At 36.2% G+C, this 18,793-nt stretch overlaps 1 protein-coding gene across 12 annotated transcripts in view; it reads right to left on the bottom strand.

The window, feature by feature from the left end:
• The window catches only part of mtus1a (microtubule associated tumor suppressor 1a), a 33,846-nt gene that overhangs the window by 6,510 nt on the left and 8,543 nt on the right, over window positions 1-18,793 (bottom strand). For 4 of the 12 annotated variants that reach the window (XM_077236075.1, XM_077236077.1, XM_077236074.1 and 1 more), the window contains exons 4-8: window positions 16,498-16,662; window positions 15,106-15,216; window positions 14,656-14,757; window positions 6,100-6,320; window positions 2,153-2,219 (exon numbers count right to left, since the gene is read on the bottom strand). In XM_077236075.1, coding sequence (XP_077092190.1) covers window positions 2,153-2,219; window positions 6,100-6,320; window positions 14,656-14,757; window positions 15,106-15,216; window positions 16,498-16,662 — 666 coding nt within the window. Of the gene's footprint in view, window positions 1-2,152; window positions 2,220-6,099; window positions 6,321-10,432; window positions 10,560-14,655; window positions 14,758-15,105; window positions 15,217-16,497; window positions 16,663-18,793 lie in introns of those variants that run through there. The other 8 variants (XM_077236083.1, XM_077236081.1, XM_077236082.1 and 5 more) reach the window with 4 other exon arrangements.

Below are 18,793 nucleotides of genomic sequence, written 5' to 3'. Positions count from 1 at the left end.
AGTTAGGTAGGAGGTCTATGCCTTTTTTTCCCACAGAAGAAAAAAACAAAAAAAAACAAGAGATAAACCGGACATAACTCGACAATCAGCAAATATGAATGTGCATATGCATCCAAACAGCATATTTAGCTTATTTCAGAAAGCTTTTGGCAGTAGAAAGCTCAACAAATGTGCTATGCATTTGTAAATGCACACATTTTCACATCTAGAGTTAAAATACGTTTTCAAAACAGAAAACAAAACTGTGCGTTTAACAAGCCTGGGTGAATTTGCCCTAATCATGTGACATCATCTAGACATGCTTTTCTTAAAAATAACGCGTGTTATTTTGAGAATAGTTTTAATATAAAAACATAAGGCTAGAAGCAGCAATGAAGTTACCATTCTGCACAGAGAAGTTAATCAGTCACATGCCAAATGGCAAGCTAAATTGATTAGACACAGTTCTAGCAGGTTTTGTGTGAAGACAGCACTCGCTTCACTGGCAGAGAGCAGTTGTCCTGTGTTAAAAGACACTTTGTTTTATAAGGGAATTCTGGGTGTGTGCCAAAAAGCATGGCACTGACATCACTCGCGTCAAACTAGGGCGAAAGCTGGAATGAATACTTGAGGCTGTGGGTAAATGACAAAATTTAGCAGATATTCCTGCAGCTACAGTATATTGTGACTTCAAGAGGTGGTCTGAAGAATTCTTACGGGGTCTTAAACATGGTCAGAAGCGCTGGAATGTGCTAATATGCCCAATCGGTGATTATAATAGTGAAGAAAGATCATGTGCAGGACTTAAAATTTCCCAAAGTGACAGAAAAAAACACTTTCTGATTCGTAAATAATACATTGATGATATACAGCAGCAGCTCTTCGGGATTAGTAAAGAAAAAAGAAAAAAAATCTCATATCACTCCCTTGTACATGCTCAGTTTTCAGGTGGTAATATGAGCTGTGAAATCAATGCATCAGTCGTCTCTCAGGGGTGAACACTGGCCTGTACTAAATACATTTCTCTATGTTACTTTGCCCATTAGACTGTGAGGGACATCAGACTTGTCTGACCTTGTCGGTATGACCTTCACATACCAGAACGGCTTTTCCACATGTGAGGGAAGAGTCCTTCAAGTACTAGCAACCATGCTTAGTGGTTGGTAAATTTAAACACACAAGCAGTCAAAAGCTTGGACACAATATACATTTCAGACATTTTTTTCTCGACAAATGTAGGTTGTGCTTATAATTTTTTTTTTACATAACATAAAACATAACTTTTAAATAATTGACGATGGGCACAGAATAGTGAGGCTAAAGCAGCCAACAAGCGCCTAACACACTACTTTTCAAAAGTTTGGGGTTGGTAAGTTGTTTTTGTAATGTTTTAGGGAAAAGTATCTTATTTGCCAAAGGCTGCATTTATTTGATAAAATACAGTAAAACGTTAACATTTTGGCGTATCATTACAAAAAAATAAAGTTTTGCATTATAATATATTTTAAAATGTAATTTTTTCCTTGAATGGCAAAGCATCTTCAGTGTCATATGACACACGTCACACTTCAGAAATAATTCTAATATGCTGATTTACTGCTTCAAACAGATAATTAGATGATTAGAAATCTAAGTATCAATGGTGAAAACAGTAGCCTTACTAATTTTTTACGAAACCTTATATATTTTTTCAAGATGCTTTGATGAATAGAAAGTTCAAAAGAACAGCGTTATTGCTGAATAAAAGTTTTCTTAAAAAAAAAAAAAAAAAGAAATTACTGACCCAAAGTTTCTGAATGGTAGTACATACTAACTAATATGATTTAAAAAGCACCCCAGAATGCACAACATGAATTTGGAGGAAAATACCCGATTGTGTAGAGCTAAAATAATATAAATATATTTTGGTCCCATTTGTGTTATTTGCATTCTACAATAAAAGTACATGTGTCCAAACTTGTGACAGATACAGGCTATTAACACTAAAGCCTGAGAGGTCATGGTTGTCTGCGTGTTACGGCAAAAAAAGCACGCCTACCGTTCATCACTGATCACTCGTGACCAGCAATCCAAATATTACATTAATTACAAACAGCGACATTTTGGCAGCCCTCTCCATTCTCTCCGCAGACAGTGAAAGCCAAGCACTCTTCAGTGACTCACACACACTTACCCAGCTCCTCACGCAAAGTGACCAGCTCCTGAGACAGCTCCCTGCGCCGCTTCATCACCTCCTCATGCTGCGGGAAAACACAAGAAAAATCAGTGCATCATTTCTCATTGCGTCGCATGCCTCACATTACCCAAATTACACAAGAAACACAATCCGCCAAAAAGTATGTTGCCATGGAGCAAGCCAATGCCAAGTGCAATCTAATGTCATGATGAATGAACAACCCTGGGATTCCTTTTGCAGACATGAATCAAGCTGACTGTTCTCCAGAAGGGTGTCTGTCAATCACAGGACAGGATGAGTCGGATATGACGGTTTTCAGATTTTAACATGGCATAAATGATTGTTTATATTACCAAAGCATTTTCAACCTAGCAGTGTTCAAAGAAAACAGTATCCTCCAACTCATTACTGCCACAAAAAAGAGAATTCAGTCATGAATTCAGAACACAGTCATGACAGATATTTGCACAGGCAGGCAAGAATCCCACAGCACACCTTTGTGGTTTACACACCACTATGACAGCTCTGTAAGCGTTTGATAAAAAAAAAGAACTAACATATGAATGACAACAACCGAATGTAGAGAAATAAAACCAGCAGTCTCTCTCTCTCTCTGTGGAGCACAGTCAGCGCCACAGCTGCAGTGCTGTCAGCCTCCTCAACCAACACAAAGACGCTTCAAAAAACGCATGCTGCCGTTCAGACCTGCCCCTTCCCCCAGAGATCAATGCCAGTGTGACATTTAAATGAACTCATTCGCATTCATAACATATTCATTAGGATAAACCAAACAGTACACCAACCGCAAATTTAAGAATGCCTCAAACTAAATACACAACCTCATCTCACTGAAATGACATGCTTTATATATTTCAAATGCCAATCTATCCCGTCCTGCACCCTGCAGAGAGGATCATGTCTTTACCTTGTGTCCAGCGCAGGGAGTGTTAAGGCACACTTTGCTGCCGGAGCAGCCCATAGTCCCGTCTCTGTGACTTCAGTCCAGAATGCAGGAATATAGCAACCCAGATGCATGAACCTCTGCCACCTCTACCTCCTCTCTCTGCCGTCTCGCTCTACATCGGAGAGACTAGTGGAATAAGCTCATAGGCTCTCACCTCCTCCAACCACTTGCCTTCTCAGTGGTGAAAGAATACCGTAATATATCTAAAAGAAGGGCAATGGAGGGAGGCGGCTGTATTGTGCTTGGGAGAAAGCTACATGAATGCTGTACTTTAGGACACCCACAGCAAGTAGAGCAAAGAGAGCAGAAAAAAAGAGACATGTCTGACAGTTGGTTGACTGAGTGGCACTTAATGAAATGGTGCATGTTACAGGAAAAGAGTGCAGTGACCTTCCCACAGGGCATGAGGACAGAGGAGAACTGCTGTCTTTTTCTTGCTTTCCTTTCAGCACCCCACAGAATTTGCTGACTGAAATTGGTATAGGTTTCACATTCATATTCACTCTTATTAAAATAAAACTGCACAATACTTTAGTCATTGATTCTGACATCCTTGTTTTCATTAGTGTCAAATTAAATATGGAGTAGACCCTGACTAAGATCCAAACCTACCTAACAGTAGTTTGTATTTATTGCAAGCCAAATAAGTCTATATGCTACAGAAAAATACAATAAATTATTATTATTAATACAAATAAATAAATAAATACGAATTGTTATTTTCTACTGCATACAGAAAAAAATATGTTTTTTATTTAAGATAATAACAAAACATCTCTAACCTAATCCTAATAATGTAAATAATAATAATAATAGTAAAATTGAAACCAAGTTATCATGATAAAAAGGTTACTTATATCATAATAACAGTAACAATAATACTAATAAATGTGTGCAGTAGAACAACAACACTATTTTTTTTATATTGACAAAAAGGTGTAAAAGAAATTCAGTTAGTCAATGTCAAAATATTAAAAAGTGTTGTAAAGCAATGCTAATAGCTGTATCAAAAGCCATATATCACACTTTAGAATGATGTCATCACACCAATAACTTCACTGGGAAATGATTAAAAAACACATTCATTTATCATTATAAACTACATTAATTAATGATACTGCTTTAGGGAAAGCATGTGTGGCCTCTTGTAGTGAAATTATGGCAATGTACACAGTGTGCTGACAGCTCATTGCAAACAAAAGATAAGCAGCAGCTCCCTAGGCATCCCAGCATGCTTCTGACCATATCAAGGCAGCAGCTGGTACATTCTCACACACACATGCTGAAGACCAGACGCCAATTATAAAGCTTAACAGATTCCTATATGGGACAACACGTTCCCTTAACACAATATACTCTCCTTCAAGCTCTACAAATCTGAGTTTTCATGAGATGATGTTGTAGTTGTCATATAGAGAGATGAAGATTTCAGACTCATTCATATGTTTACAATCAATATAAAAAAATTGAACTCACAAGTATTACCCAGGGGGCAAAACACCTGTACAAACAACAGTAACAAGCCTAACCCAAAATCCTCAAATCCTTTTTTTTTTATTTCGATAGATTAAATAAAGCTATCCCACTTGTGAAAGAATATTACAAATACTGGACATTGCAATACAAATAATAGATATTGCATAATAATGCAAACTATATACTGTACATACAGAAACAGAGCAGTATACAATTAACATCAATTAATGGTAAACTTCTTTCTTGGATCTTGTTTGAATTGACAGGCTATTATAGGCTTGAAATTGAATTCCCTCTAAATGTGTTATGGGCCATGAGGACTGTCTAGTTAGTGAAAATGATCAAAATATGATTTCATCTAGTAAAAGTTAACTTCACATGGTAATTTGTTTATTTTAACAACAACAAAGGGAAAAGAATGCTACCGATTACAAATGGAATGTTAAATATTTTTTTCTTTTTTTTGCCTACGTATGAATTAAGAGGCATTGTTAACTCTTACATTCTAATTACATGTACAATCAAGGCATCAGATGAAAGCTTATCTTCCACTCTTTTGAAAGGTGTGCTCAGTTTGTTTCTAAAATATTTGTGTTACATAAAGTATCAGGCAGATATGGCTGAGGATTCATGAATATAATTAAACCTTTTTAGCATGTTTGGGTGATTCCAGGGAGTTAAAGCAGAATTTGAGGTAGCATTGTTTTGACCCTATTTTCAAGTTTCCAGCAGCTTGTTGACCGAGTTGTCCACCCAGGTTGTGATCATCAGACATCATAGATTTCATTTTTATATGACAACCTTTTACAGCAGCCCATGTCTGCTAAACCCCCTTTGCCCCCTGGGTATATGAGGTATAATTTCAGCTTGTGCTCATTCGAAAGTTTAAAGCATTGAACAAGGACCATCTACAGGAAAGACTCTTGCTTTAATTTAACTAAACCACCAATGTTGTTCTCTCTTCTATAATTTGTTCTGTAAAGGTCTGTTAGACAGTGCCTCCTCAAACTAAAGGAAAACAAAAATAAAAGTGAAATAAAAGTGAGGGAAAACAAGGAACAACTAATGTTACACTGAATGGCAGTTGGAGTATATGCCCTAAAAATAAAGAAAATAATAAAAGGTTGAAAGGACCTTTAAGGTATAGAATTAGTCGAATGTTTAATTGTTGTGTACCTGAATGTCAAATCTTAAGCTATTGAAACTGTTTATTCTCTAATTTTCAGTGGCAAAACACCAAAACAAACAAAGAGCACTAAGGAGCACAATATATTACCTGACTTCAAACACACAATTCAACAGGACTATACAAACTAATACAATCAGTACTGGGCTGTCAGATCACAACTTGATATCTAGATATCTATCCCTAACCCAAGAAATCAGACCTTAACTTGACAACTGATCACCACAACTGCCTGAAGTCACCATCTTCATGTATTATTCATGTCTGCTGTATAGCAGAATGATTCATCAACATAAGCAATAATCTCATAATACTCACCCCAGCATATAGATGCTTTATGACCACAGCAAATGCCTCGAATCTGTGGTTGTTGGATCGGAGCGTGTTCTCCAGATGTTGGATGGTCTTGTTCTTCGTATCACACAAGGACTTGTAGTACTCCACATTTCTGGACTTACTCTCTAAAGGTACCAGATCCGGTTGTCCATTTGTTGGGGGCTGTTGCTTGCGGGTACTTGTCCTTGACTTGCTCTTGTCAACTGTAAGAGAACATGCATTTAGTGCTGTGACAACATTCAGCATTATTTTCCGTCAAGGTTCATGGACCTTAGACCCAACGATCACAGATGTTGTCTGTTAATTTAAATCCCAGAGATGACCCACACTGCAGATAGGACCAGCTATCCACCAAATGCAACCCTGAATGAGAGAACAGCTCACCCCATCACCAAATAATATCTTCCCATCAGAGGCCTCTTATTTTAGCAGGGCTACGCCACTGCGGTTTTCATTTACATCATCTCATAAATATAACACCAGGACATAATCAGGCCACAAATCCCTCAAACAATGTGGACTCACTACTAAAAGGAAGGGTACCTGAAGTTAGCTGCCAACTTGGCACTATGTATAACGCTGTAAAACCCTTGTGAGTTACATGAAGTTTTTATACAAAACTTTTTCCTATGCCAACACCTAAAGTCTTCATGTTGTTAATCCAGTTGGTCCTAGCTGAGTAATTACATAACAGCTCAGTGTTAGCAGCCTCAGACATTTCTGAAATACCAGCTTTAATAGGGCAGGGGTGGCCCACAAACTTTAAGGCCTTTCTCCTCTATGTCACTCCATGGCAACTGATTTAAAGCTCTAAGTTTAGTTTACATATTTAAAGAATATATTAGACATAACTTTGCATATGTACATATGTATATATGATCAATTCTATAAAACAAGTGAACGATATAAATAAGGAAATGTGTAAATATGTAAAACATGCTACCTGAACTGTTTAAATACTGGTTTTTACAAGGAGTAAAAATGAGGGAGAAAATACACTTTGAAACACTTTCAGTAGGAAAAAAATATTAGCAGTGAATCATTATTTTATTTTCACGCGCACACACCCCATTTAACCATACGGATTCGGCAATCCCAAATTGCATAAAAAACATTTATCACCATAAAAGACAAGCCTTATACACATACATTTTTAATTGCGCAACTAACCAGCTCCTAAATGAATGCAAGCTGGGATGCACAACAGTCCTTTTTTAAGATAGCATTACAAGTCACAAATATGCATTGTTTAACACTATTAAGAAACAGACCAGATGGGTACTTTGAGAAACAAATGAGCAATAAGGTTGGAAACATTGACCAATTTGCAAGCTGACCACCTCAGAAACTTGATCCAAATGTCAATAGACAACTTCCAACAGACATTGTCTAGAATCTTTGACTATAGATTCAGTATGCATACAGTAGCCTATATATGAATGTTCTTCCTATCTAGCATCCTGTTACACCTTCAAGACAAAGTCGCAAACTGCTCCAGGTCTGTTAGTTCACTGTACCCACCCATAAAATAAACAGAGCTGTTGAGCTTATCACATGGATTGGAGGAACTGAAAACATCACAGTCCTGATTAAAAAGAAACATGTACTAGATAATAAAATATAATCCAGACAGGCTTTTCAGATACTTTTATGTGGCACATATTAAAGTAAAAAGAAAAAAAAAAAAAGGGGGAAAACATGAATTGGGAATCAATAGCCAACGTAGAAGTCTGAATAAATATGTGCATTTGTCTTACGAATGTTATTATAGTGGTCCAAATTTGTACGCATAATATTCTCTCAAAAATTAGCAAAGCATTTTTAAAAGACAAAAATTTAGGTCATCAGCTTGGTGTGGCACACAAAAAACATGTTAGCCAGCGCTTTAGAAATGCAGTATAATTCAAACCGTAAGGTGTCATTGCTAGGTAAACATTTGTGTGGCTCCCTCTGCTGGTAAACTCGTGTTAAGAGCAAACTGCAGGTGTATGAAAGTGCAAGCACTGAATGTTAAATCTAAATTGAATAAACTAAGCTATGCAGCTTAAAAAAATAAAAATAAAAACACAACCCCCCACCCCCACCCTACAATTGTATCAAATCAATCCACCCTGCAACCTTATATACTTTGAAACACTCAACTAGTTCCTTAAAAGTTGCACCAATTTCAGGTTAGCCAATGCACACTGACAGAGAATGTATCTAAAGATACCAAGCCAATGTAAAGGTCAGAGGTATGGAAAACGGACTCAATTTCAGAATTGAACAGAATCAGGTTCTCAATTATTCTCTTATTGTTGCACTTCCATCAGCAGTCACCAGAGGCCTCTGTGGTTACAGACAGACAGACGGACGGACGGACGGACGGACAAACGGACGATGGGTTTTCATGTTTTATGGGGACATTCCATAGACGTAATGATCTTTATACTGTGCAAACTGTATATTCCATCCCATAACCCAACCCATTACAGCAAACTTTCTGCACTTTTACTTTTTTTTAAAAACATCACTTAGTAATGTTTAGCTGTTTTCCTCATGGGAACCAAAAAATGTCCCCACAAGGACAAGGATGTTTTGGATATTTTTGTGGGGACATTCTGTCATCATAACGTAGTGTTTACCAGAACCACAAACACACACACAAAAGCCTATTTAAAGATAAAATGTGTAAGATTTTATTATTTTTCAAATATGTGGCCTTATTAGTCAACTATATTAAGCTAATTTCTAGGTTTTTTTGAAAAGCGTTAACAGCCGTGTTATCAAAACAACTGATCTGTTTATTTGGGCATCAGGACCAGCCCAACATAGGTTTAATTAATAGCTTGAGGGCGGGGCTACTTGTTTAGCCAGCCAATAGCAAAAGGGGAAGTGTGGAAAAAAATCCTTATAAAAAAATATTTTAACAATGTTGCTTTTGTTAAGAAGGCCTCAGTTACTCATCTCCCAACAGAGCAGGCATTCAATTTTTGGATATAAATCCCATATCAGATTATGTGATCAAGCCTTTTATTTCCTGCAACACAGTTAAGCTAAACTTGATTATCCAAATTGTAATTACAGTGGAGTTAATTAGTCTCAATTATTAAGGTGCTTTGGGTAATCAAGGGTACACTCTTGAATCCCACATACACAGTGATACAGCTAAAGAATTTTAGACCCAAAATGTAATGTATTTGCCTACTATTAAAACTAACAATGGCAAAAATGTGACAAACCCTTGATCTTCATTCAGTAGTATACATAATAGGACACATAAGTCTCTTGGACTCCTTTAAAGACTTGGTAAAGATGTATGATCTACTTGTGTAAACTCCCATTAAACTGTGACTATTTACCCAATTACAATATTTCAATACCATAGATAATATCTGCAATAAAAGTTAATTAAGAATATAAAATAGTGCTTTGCAACAAAATACATAAACTAATGCCTAAAACCGTTTGCAGACTTAGACTGCCAAATTGAAACGTGGATAATATGATCATAAAGTACCAGTAAATACGTAAAATTGCAATAATTAAGTATGTTATGCGTTCAGCTAACTGTATCAAAATTATTTCTACGCAATATGAAAATCACTAATGTGAAAAGACTCCTATATAAGGTGTGTCCTATTAAAGGTAAAAAATGCGAAACAAATTTGAACAATCAATTTATCATTAAATTAGTGCAACTGCAAACTGATAATATGCACTTATTTTTGGAGAGATATTTCAACAGGTGAAACCTTACCCAAATATTTATTGAGATTAAATATAGTCCTCTCTGATGTTACAGACATGGAATAAATAGTAGTTCCCTTATTTGTAATAGTCCTTATTTGGCCAGTCACTATAAAAAGGAGAGTTTCTGCCACAGACATCTGTACTGCATCTCTTCGATGGGAATTTAGTTTGTCAAAATGTTTACAAGTTGACATTCAACCTACAGTCTGCAGCCCAAAATAAGCTTTGAGCATTTAAAACAGGGAAATTAGGTTTCTAGAATTGTGAACCAACTCGCTTGAAAGGATGAATAAGGTAAAAATTAACTTACTGAATCTACCGACTTGGTAGGTGATCACCAAAACCAAAATTGTGGCACAAATAAACATGTTATTTGCAAAAACAAATCCCAGGCTCTATATGTGGTAAGCAAGAAGATGTCTACTGGCCATGTACAAATATCAAATACTCTTTGGCAGAGAGAGACAGACTAAAGATAGAATCAACACCACATGAGCCAAGACGGCACCTTGAGAGCTACACAGAATCACTGTGCAGAATGAAGGAAAAGCCAAATCAACAGAACGTTTTCTGAGGAACAGACCTGGCTGAAACACCACAGTGCTCTTGCATCCTGACAGCAGCTGGAGGTTCCTGAGCAATCCCTTCACAGTCAGCCTCACATGGATGTTGGACAGAGAGAATTTGGGAGAGAAAAACATCTTGCCGTGAAAAAAAAAAAAAAGCACTAAGAGAAGTCGTCTTTATAAGTATAACAGTCTCAATGTCCACACACGATGCTAAAGCAAAAAAAATATCTGCCAAACAAATGGCTAAGAATGTGATGAAGGGAGGGGGAAGAAAAGATCTGTCTCCCCGTCACACTTTAGCAGCATAGATTAAAGAGGGGTAGGAGACCCTGAGACAAATGAGGCAGAACAGAAAGCATTAATCCACTGTTTTGAGCTCCACTGACGCTCAGCATCTCTCGCTCTCCGCTGGGTGCGAAGGAGGTGCAGGATGCTGGGTGAACGGAAGGAAGGAGAGAGGGAAGGGAGGAGTAAACAGCAGAGCAGGAGTGGGTGGGTGGGCTAGCACTCACTGGCGTTCTCCTTCCACGCATGGGGAGGGTTAAAAATGGCGGGAGAGAAAGTAATTTACAGCAAGATGTTTGACAAGAAATGCACCTAATCGAGAAAAGTAGTTAAAAAAACAAAGATTTTTTAAAAAAAGAAGAACAGTTAGTGTTAAAATAATAATAATAAAAAAATAAAATAAAAAAAAGAATAAAAAAATTGTTATTTGTCCGAGGTGTAAATTCCATTTAAACCTCCATAATAAGAGCCATAACAAGGCAGGGGAACATATTTCTTTGTGGTCAAAAACAGAACAGTGCCAAGCAACCACAGAAACTGTCTAACTCAAGCCTTTGATGCCAGCAAGAATTGAAAAAGCAGTGCGCAACCCACAGAAGACATACAATTATATTTGAAATGCAATTATGTTTATGAGGGGCTGACGGCAGCAGACAATGCATGTCTGCACAGCTCAGGGTAGTCCAAATACTAGCGGCTGGAGTCATATAAAGTTCAAGAAATATCAGGCTTTCACTTAAATATGTCATATAAAAAATTCTAGAAAATACAGAGGGGTCCAAAAGTCTGAGAAGAACAAGTGACAATGGTTCTATTTTGGATTCTTCACTAATTTAATAAATATTACAAATTAAATTACCAGCATAATTTCAAGGAAAGGCAGGGTCAAAAATTATACTTTAACTATTTTTCTAGATTTAAAATTAGAAAAAATATATATAATAATAATAATACTACTACTATTGTATTACATGCCTGCATAAACAAATTGGATGCAGTTTAAACATTTATTTAAAGTAAAATAAAAACCTGACTAATGTGTTGCCTGAATCACTTTTCAATATAGTGTATTTCTGTAGGGTAAATGAATTCAAAGTGATTCTGTCCACATGTGTAGGATAACAATTTATTGTAAACTTCCTTTGCAACTAAACATATCCTCATAGATTATTATAGTGACAGGGTAAAAAAAGGTAATTTCTGAAATCACTCAGTTTCATTGATACACCCAAGACTTAATCCCTGAAAGGAATGCAATGTCCATTCTTAATTACAGTACTTAAGGATAGTAAGATAAAACACATTACATGTGCCAGGTTGAGGAAGGCAAGAGAGGGTGTTTCACAGAGAAAACCAACTGACATTACGCTCACAGATCACAAACAATATGCAGTATATGAACGGTATTTATTTCAATTAGAGAAGGAATATATCTGAAACACTTAAACTCATACCTCTAGGGTCTCATTAATAAAACTGTGTGTAGGATCCTTACTAAAAGTGTACGTGCGCCCGAAAGCCAAAAATGACGTTCGTAAAAAAATATTCAGACTTATAAAACCGTGTGTACGAAGAATTCACTTTATAAATCCCAGTCAGCGGAAGATTGAGCGCACATGCGTCTCCTCCCCGAAACAACCATATATGGATCTTACAACGCCTAGTTTTACTATGCATATCCTCATCTGCATATGATTATTCATCCACGTGATAACATGTTTAACGATACAAGACATTAGGAAAATATGAAATACGGATGTGCCGTCACATTACATTAATAAAAATAATTTAGTAGCCTATCCTTGCCTTGTTTTTCAATAAATAAATAAAAGATAGTAAAATACATTTCAGAGAAAGTTTTTCTCAATCTTTTCCACTGGCCAAATAGTATTTTTAATTGATTTATATTTTTAATGGAAAAAGACAGACATTGTTGTGCATTATTTGCACGAAACTATTTTCTCAGACAATCTGCTATTATCATGATAAGCAATTATCTCTGTAGTTAAAACATTAAAACACAGCATGCCAGAGGAAAAGTGTTCAAAAGCATTGCATCCACAACAAACATTTCTATTTATTGAATATAAAAAATGTTGTAAGTCAGTAATAATTTCATGTAGTTTAAGTGTTTAACTCCAATAATGAGAATGGCATATTTAGTCTAAATGTTTATATCAGAAGTAAAACATGTTTAAATCATTCTTTTATTTATTTAAACTGTTATTGTAAACATGCACTGTATTTATGATTAGGACTCATAATGAAGATTTACGGTTTTATTTATTTTTATTCATTTACGGTTTATATATGAATCAGTTTCACTAAACGGCCCAAATCGCCTGCTGAGGCAGACATTTAAGAAGGGATGGATATTTGCTTCAAGTGATAGGCTTGGTGAGTGAAATTATATTTGTATTATATTTCTGTATATGTATAATTTTCTTCAGATGTTCTGTCTAAAAGTGACCAAAAAGACATTTAACTCCAGCTCACCATCGGTGTCGCCAAACTGCTCCATCTCCAAAACGTTCGTATGCATGGGTCAGAGATTGCGTGCAGGTGCGCAAATTTTCCCATGAAGTTTGTTTTTATAAATCACAACTTATGCGTCGGAAGTGGTGTACGCCTCTTTCAGGGCCTGTTTTGTGCGTACGCAACGGTTATAAATGAGGTCCCTGGTCTTAGTGACTCAAGACGTCATTCACCTCATTCATTTTTATTTTTAAAGTTAGACATCAACCTTCTTAGTATTCCTCAATCAATTCATTATAAACAAAAAATTTTAAATAAAAGAATGCCCATTAATTTTTTGTAAAAATTGTATAGGGTCGCTAACAACCCGAGGTGTGTAACAGTGCAAGTATATTTTTCTGCACAACAATAATTGAATTTATGACCGAATAAGTGCAATTCATCTTTATTGATCACAAGGAGTCAATGTCTGATACACAATGATGTAGGGACGTTTCACTCCTTTCACACAGAGATTCCGGAAAATACACAGATAAAGTGTCCAGAGATTTGTCCCGGGATCGTTTGATTTTGGTTCATTCACTGCCAGTGATTTTCCGGAATCTGTGAGTGTGTTCACACACATCCCGTAAAGACACGTGATCTCAGCTTCAGCACGGATCAGGGCGTGTTCCGGTACTGATCCCGGCAATGTTACTAGGTCCCCATCCCGGCATCGATCCCGGCATCAATCACTCTAGCAATTTTACGGGAATTTCACGGGATCAACGCGCTGTGTGAAAGGGGCTATGGATATCGCAGGCAGAAAACAAAAGAATAGGAAGCATCATCAGCAAAACTTGAAATGGCTCAGAGATTTACTGCAGAGAAAGTACTGAACACAATCAAATATTAGTGTCAGTGTCACTTGATGGTGGATCTGGTGAAGAAGCTGTCAGTGTTTAAAATACTGATTTTGAAGATGTTGAAAATGATAGTTTTGAGAATATTTTTGAGACCGTGAATATGAGCCAGATCCTGAATGTACTGGGAAAACACCTGCTCAAACTGAACCCTTCCAAGCTCCAAAAGCTAAGAAAATATGCTTTATTTTATTCTTCTGTAATAGTTACTCTAATATGAGGAGAGTTTTATATTATCACGACAGGTAGAGATCCATCCGTGTAAGATATACTGTAGATCCGGGTCGCTAAAGACCCGAATATGTAATAATGATTGGTGAAACACACGCCCTTGCCTACAGAGAGATGCACCTCAGGTGCACACCCTCTCTCCGATGGGCTCTGCCCACTTTTCAGCATTTTTCAAATATTGCCAGTTGGTGGAGTCAGGCTCTGAGCAGGGGTTTAGTTACACTTTAAATAATCAAAATAATGATTTAAAATATTAAATGTATGCATTTTTAAATCCCTAGTCTTTCTGTGATTTTCTGTAATTGTACACTTCACTACCAAGTTCCTTATAAATTGGGTCTTACCTGTAGGAGTAGCAGCAGGTCTCATGGGTCGGTCTTTGGTAGGGGTTTTCAGAGGACTGCTTAAAGACCTCACTGAACTTGATGATGATGTGTTTTTGCATCCTGTTCCCACAGTAGTGAAAATGAGACAGATTAGTTAGATTGGCGTAAATCAGACTCTAAAGAAAAGGTCTATGGTTATGTCCGTTTAGTCTAAACAGACCCAAATAGATTAAATAGATGAAATGTAAAAAAAGCAAAATATTTCAAAATCTGACTTGTGTTTGTCACAATGCAAAAAAAAAATCTGAATGGAACTAAAAAGGCTCCAGTCTCTTAGCATTTGTTTATTCTTATATCGTTCTGTTGGTTTTGGGAGAATTGACTCAGGAAATGCCCTAGCCTGTTTGTGTACTAGCTCTTCATCTGAGGTGCAGAATTTAACCCACAGAATGTTATTGAATGTATTACCTATACCTGATGATACACTCCGGTTAGGTGGGCACTGCAGCTTGCTTCTTAACTGCGTGGTCCTGCTAGATGAAGGTTTACCAAAAGTTCCCATAGAGGATTCTGGATGGTCTGAAAATAAATAAATACATATAATAATAACAATAATAAATAAATAAATGACTAATATACATCTTCCACAGACTTTTAGTAGATTAATTAGTTTGTGGGTGTTGCAATGGAATTTTCTGTGGAGGCTTGTATGGGAATCAATATTGATCAAACCAATAAAAGGTAAGTAGGTTTTATCATCATATCTCTTTTTGATAGCAACCATGCTCCTATAAACAGACGATCTCTCACTGATATCGCACCTTCTCTGATAGGCCGCCACTGCTGTGGTTTAATACGATTTTTGAATCTTTACCAAATGCCACAGTCAGCAGCTATAATACTAAAAGACTTCTGTTACAACTTAGCAATATAGAAATGCTGCTATCAGATCAAATGACAATGTATCTGTGTTATTGTCATTATCTCAAACAAATTTTAAATCCACATCTGGATTTCACAAAGCAAAAAAACAAACAAAAAAAATGTCTGTACTTACTCCGCCATAACCGTGTCTTAGGTTTTCCATGAAAGGTAGACAACAAAGGAATAATACAAATGCGATAAGATCCGATAAAGATGCATGTCAAGAGAGTCAGATCACACTGAGCACAAGAGCTTGGCTGCTGATTCAAGGTTGAATTAGTAAAAACTTGCTCTGGGATTTCAATCAAGGTGCCTCCGTGTGCAGACATGACCTTCCATAGAGAGTTAAACATAATGAAGAGAAAATATCCATTTGCAGTTGTAGATCCTAGTTATTTTCATGCGCATTGTTTTCTCATAACCCTCCAAGTGAACTGAGGCAGAACAAACCCTGGCCTGCAGACATCTGGGACTGAGTGGCACGATCCATACAAACAACATGTTCATAAACCAATGAGAGCAGCACACTATACAAAAGGTAAAATAGCATCAGTCTAGACTGAAAAAGCAGCCTATATTTTCATGTTTGATTCTCCTGATCAAACTGATTTCAGGTCATTGAATCTACTTAATACTTAAACAACTTTATATTTAAGCTGAAAGCACATTCCAAAAGTCGAGATGTTTTAAAAATCTAGGCAAAGTAGATTGAATCATTTAAAAGGGATTTCATTTTCAGGCTTTGGGTTTAAAGCACCACTGACCTAGAAGGGAATGTGGGTCAAGCTGGATAACATGAGGTTGATCTCGTCTGAAACAGACACTTTTATCCATAATTATTTTTGTAAACCTTCCTCCACAAGGCTGGCAACCTGGGTTTACGCTCTACACAATGAAACAATGGAAAAGCTGTATGGAGACGGACAGAAAGCTCACCTTGCTTTGAATGTCCACTTGTCTGAGGAGTGCTGAAACTCTTGGGCTGCATTTTTGGCTTCACTGGCAATTTGGAGGCTGATGTTGAAGTTTTGAACACGGGAACTCTGGACTGGGATCCTGAAACCACACTTGCACCTTCAGTTAAATGGATTTTGAGCTTAACTGCAATGGGAAAGTGACAAACAATAAAACAATAATTGGTAACACTTTAGAATACGGTTCCTTCGTTAATGAATAACTACACAAGAACCAATGAGTAACACAATATTAACAATCTAGTAACTATTATTAACTAACAAGAAACTCTGATTAACGAACTAGTAAGTAATAGCGCACAGATGAAAGTGGTAGTTCACTATTAACTAATCAATAACTACTATTTTTTTATGCTTCCCAGAGAATTACTGAAAAAGTTTATTAACAATCTAGTAACTACTATTAACTAAAAAGAAACTCTGATTAACGAATTAGGAAGTAATAGTGCACAGATGAAAGTGGTACTTCAATAACTACTATATTCTTTTATGCTTCCCAGACAACTACTGAAATTTACATAATTCATACAAAACTAATCAATAACCAATTCAGGATAAATGACTAGCACTACATTAACATTTGAACTGCTACCGTAAACGAATACACAAGGTTGTTTACATTATCAATATGTATTAATAATTGACCTATGCTGTCTATTTATCAACTGAATAATTTTAAAGAAATGGATTTTTAAATGCAGTTGTCGGGACCTTACTTGTTCTGTGGCCAATTTTCTGGCATTCCTTCGGACTGGCATTGAATCACTAGAGTCAAGGTGACGACTTGAACATATTGAGTCATCAGCCATCCAAGTACCATATAGATTGAATTTATTATTTAACTTACCTCACAACAAAATGTGTTTTTATGTATGTCTCCTAGCATATATATATATATATATATATATATATATATATATATATATATACATATATATGTGTGTGTGTGTGTCTTGTGAGTGAGAAGATTCTACACTTTATTGGCTTTTCATTAGTAACTACTGTAATAATCATGGGAACAAACTATTAATGTGTTGCTACATAGTTCTATGGGAATTACTAATTATTTGGATCCGTATTCTAAAGTGAAGATCATGGTAACTAACTAGTAATGACTCAAGTGTTACTATACTTCTAAAGAAATTTTCTAAAAGTATACTAAAGTTCACCAAAAATCTCAAACGCTTGAAATTACTTTTGTGTTTGGTTGCACAAATCATGACTGGATCATGTAGTAACACTTGAGTCATTACTAGTTAGTTCCCATGATCTTCACTTTAGAATACGGATCCAAATAATTAGTAATTCCCATAAAAGTGTGAAGTATGACTTTCATCTGTGCACTATTACTTCCTTATTTGTTAATCAAGAGTTTCTTTTTAGTTAATAGTAGTTACTAGATTGTTAATAAACTCTTTCAGTAGTTCTCTGGGAAGCATAAAAAATAGTAGTTATTGATTAGTTAATAGTGAACTACCACTTTCATCTGTGCGCTATTACTTACTAGTTCGTTAATCAGAGTTTCTTGTTAGTTAATAATAGTTACTAGATTGTTAATATTGTGTTACTCATTGGTTCTTGTGTAGTTATTCATTAACGAAGGAACCGTATTCTAAAGTGTTACCCAATAATTATACATGCCATGTGTCACAATTAAAGGTGCTCTAAGCAATGTCGGGTGACGTCACTTCTTGTTGACGTTTAAAGTATTGTCAAACAAAATGGAGGCTAGCTAGACCCTCCCTCCTCCTCATCCGCACGCTAACCCCCCAAACCCCACCCCCAAATCCTTCTTGTCGGTTATTGGCTGGAACAGTTTGTTATGTTTCGTGGTGCGGGTTAGCCTAGTTTTTTTGTTGCTATTTGTGGAGTCTGGGGTGTCTACAGAGACAAGGTTTTTTACAGTGTGTTCAGGGAACAGGCAGCTAGCGGATAGTGAGGAGATGTTTGCTGTATCTGTCAAAAAATTGTTTTGGCCTAAAAAACACTTGAAATCGCTTAGAGCACCTTTAAGCATACAGATGCTTGTACTGCAATTTGCTTTTACAAAAAAATAGTACAACTATGTACACTATAACCCCCCCCCCCCCCCTCCACACACACACACACACACACATACAAAATAACAGTTTAAAATATATTAAAATGAATTAAGTTATTTTTAAGTAATTATTTCTCAATATTATTGTATTTATTGCATAATATATTTGATCAAATAAATGAAGCCTTGGTGAACAAGATTTTTTAAATGTTTTTGA

This window comes from Siphateles boraxobius, unplaced genomic scaffold (genome assembly GCF_051911475.1).
Source record: "Siphateles boraxobius isolate OS27281-9 unplaced genomic scaffold, OSU_SipBor_1 2, whole genome shotgun sequence".
In the NCBI taxonomy this organism is placed as follows: Eukaryota; Metazoa; Chordata; class Actinopteri; order Cypriniformes; family Leuciscidae; genus Siphateles; species Siphateles boraxobius.
Note: the sequence above shows the minus strand (reverse complement) of the source record. Positions and strands in the feature narration are given on the sequence as shown.